This window comes from Vitis riparia, chromosome 14 (assembly GCF_004353265.1).
Source record: "Vitis riparia cultivar Riparia Gloire de Montpellier isolate 1030 chromosome 14, EGFV_Vit.rip_1.0, whole genome shotgun sequence".
Lineage (NCBI taxonomy): Eukaryota > Viridiplantae > Streptophyta > Magnoliopsida > Vitales > Vitaceae > Vitis > Vitis riparia.
Window position 1 is genome coordinate 14,644,674 of NC_048444.1, and position 2,573 is coordinate 14,647,246.

Here is a 2,573-nt window from a genome sequence, read left to right on the forward strand (position 1 = left end):
TGGCACGTGTGGGACGCGTCAGCCTTGGTGATCAACACGTGTAAGACGTAGAAAATTTGCCCAGACAGGACAAAGAAAAATATGAAACACAGGAAAATTGAGAGAAGTCGGAGCCGTGTACTTCTAGAGGGGGTTGATTATAATATAAATGTGTGTATATAAATAAGAGGGCGTGGTGGTGGTAATGGTGGTGGTGGTGGTGATGGTGGTGGTGTTTATTCTTTTAAGTTAGTGGTTATATATCCCTGAAAACCCCTCTCCCTCACTGTTTGTTGTTCAAAGTTTTGATTGGAGATGGGAAGGCAACCTTGCTGTGATAAAGTTGGGTTGAAGAAGGGACCATGGACGGCTGAAGAGGACAAGAAGCTCATCAACTTCATTCTCACCAATGGCCAATGCTGTTGGAGAGCTGTTCCTAAGCTTGCAGGTCTCCCACATTATTCTAATTTCTCTTTTGCTACCAGCTTTTGTCTCTGCAACATGGAAATACGATTTCTAAAGCTGCTTTTCCTCCTGATTTTTTTGGGTGGGAGCAAACCCAATCTGCCGAAAAGCTTGCAGTCATATTAATTTAAAATTTACCAGATGAATGAACCGAAATTTCAAAGTACAAAGAAGGAGATAATCACCTTTTCAAATGCCTTTATTTTTCTCTCATAAACTAATTGCGATTATGGTGGGTATCATTGCAGGACTGTTAAGGTGTGGGAAGAGTTGCAGGCTAAGATGGACAAACTATCTGAGGCCAGACTTGAAAAGAGGTCTGTTGTCAGATTTTGAAGAGCAGATGGTTATTGATCTCCATGCTCAACTCGGCAACAGGTTTATATTTCCCTTTTCTTTAGGCTATGAACCCCTCCTTTTTCTTTATCTATTCTGCCCTTTCCCTCTCTGTCTACCCACTGGGATCATCTGGGATCATCTGTAATCAACTCATTTCAATGCTGAATTTGGGAAAGGCTACCAAGTTTATCTGTGGGTGTGTTGGGAAAAAAATGAAAGGCAGGTCTCATTTCCCCTCACCATCTCTGAAAATATTGCTACTTCTGATTGTGCGTCTGAAATGAATACTTTCTTCTCCTTTTTGCTAGTCGGGTTCAAATGAGAGAGTTTTGTTTTGGAGAAATTTGTTTTATTTATTTTAGTATCACGGGGAAGATCAAATGAATGGCTGGGGTTTTTATTTTATTCTGGTGTCCTTTTGGATGAGCCACGGAATCCCACATCACTCCGAGACTGATATTAGTCCAAAGGTGCTTTGCCAGTGCGTTTCGGCTGTTACAAAATTTTCCCTTTTTAAAAAAAAATATATAAAAATAAAACCAATACCAAACCTTTATCTATTTAATCTTGTGGGAAAAATCAGTAGTATTTTTCTTTGTTGTCCCTGAAATTAATTCCAAAACATATCCATGTGAAATCCTTCTTCAATTTTAATTTATATGTTTGTTTTTTCAACGTGGATTTGCAGATGGTCCAAGATTGCTTCTCATCTACCAGGAAGAACCGATAACGAAATCAAGAACCATTGGAATACCCACATCAAGAAAAAGCTTAAAAAGATGGGTATTGATCCTCTGACCCACAAGCCATTAATCCCCGCTGCAACTGCCCAACCTCAACAACAGCAATGCCAACAAAAAGAAGAAGAACGTTCTGTGACTAGCAGTACTGATCTTGAAATGGAAAAAACCAACGAATCTGAGACACCATTAGAATCATCAATTGTTGAGAGCAAAGAAGAAGACAAGAGCATGTCAAGCCCGCTTGAGAACTCCATGGAAATCATGAATGGCTTCTGTACAGATGAAGTTCCATTGATTCAACCCCATGAGATTCTGGTTCCATGTGATCCCACTTCATCAACTTCTTCATCCTCATCTTCTTCTTCATCTGCTTCGTCCATGATCCTTGAAGACTTGCAGTTTCTCGATTTTGACTGGCATTGCGACTACAACGACGATTTGGGCTTCTGGGATGATGCCTTCACTAGTTGGGATTTGTTTATTGACGATGATGGTGACAGAAAGCTTACTCTTGACCCTCCCGTCCCCCACTATCAAAGACTGCCTGTGGATCCAGAATCTCGTTATTCTGAGCAGCTCTTGTGATTTCAAAATTTTTGTCCTTGTAATTTGCTTGGTAGTTGTTTAAAGAGAAACAATAAAGAAAAAAAAAATAGGACAGTGGAAAAAAAAAAAAAAAAAACCATCTTTGATTTTTTCTCCTTCCTCTTTTTTCTCTCTTTTTTTTTTTTCCTCTCTTTTTGAGAAAAAAAAAATAATAATAAAACTTTTGTATATGAATGAATGCAATTATTTTGGCTTTATAATTTATGTACTTTGTGCCTCATTTTCTCCATTTAATAATAATAAGAAAAATAAGAGAATTCTATAAATAATCTTCTTTCCACTTCAGTTTCATGCAGAGGGCAATTGCTTCTCTTTTCAATTTTATCCATTGACTTGGATTTTTGTCCGGCAATTATAATGTTTATCAGAGGGATATTTTAATTTTTAACCATTTTTTTCATTGAATATTTTTCATTTTAATTTTAATAAAAAATTAAGGTG

The 2,573-nt window shown here is 37.5% G+C and overlaps 1 protein-coding gene across 1 annotated transcript; it reads left to right on the plus strand.

Annotated features, from left to right (window-relative positions):
* Positions 1 to 200: 200 nt before the first annotated feature.
* Positions 201 to 2,179, plus strand: LOC117929779 (transcription factor MYB20-like). Its single transcript, XM_034850186.1, has 3 exons — positions 201 to 427; positions 693 to 822; positions 1,472 to 2,179. The coding sequence occupies exons 1-3, from the start codon at positions 295 to 297 to the stop codon at positions 2,109 to 2,111; spliced, it is 903 nt and encodes a 300-aa protein (XP_034706077.1). The 5' UTR covers positions 201 to 294; the 3' UTR covers positions 2,112 to 2,179.
* The last annotated feature ends 394 nt before the right edge of the window (positions 2,180 to 2,573 follow it).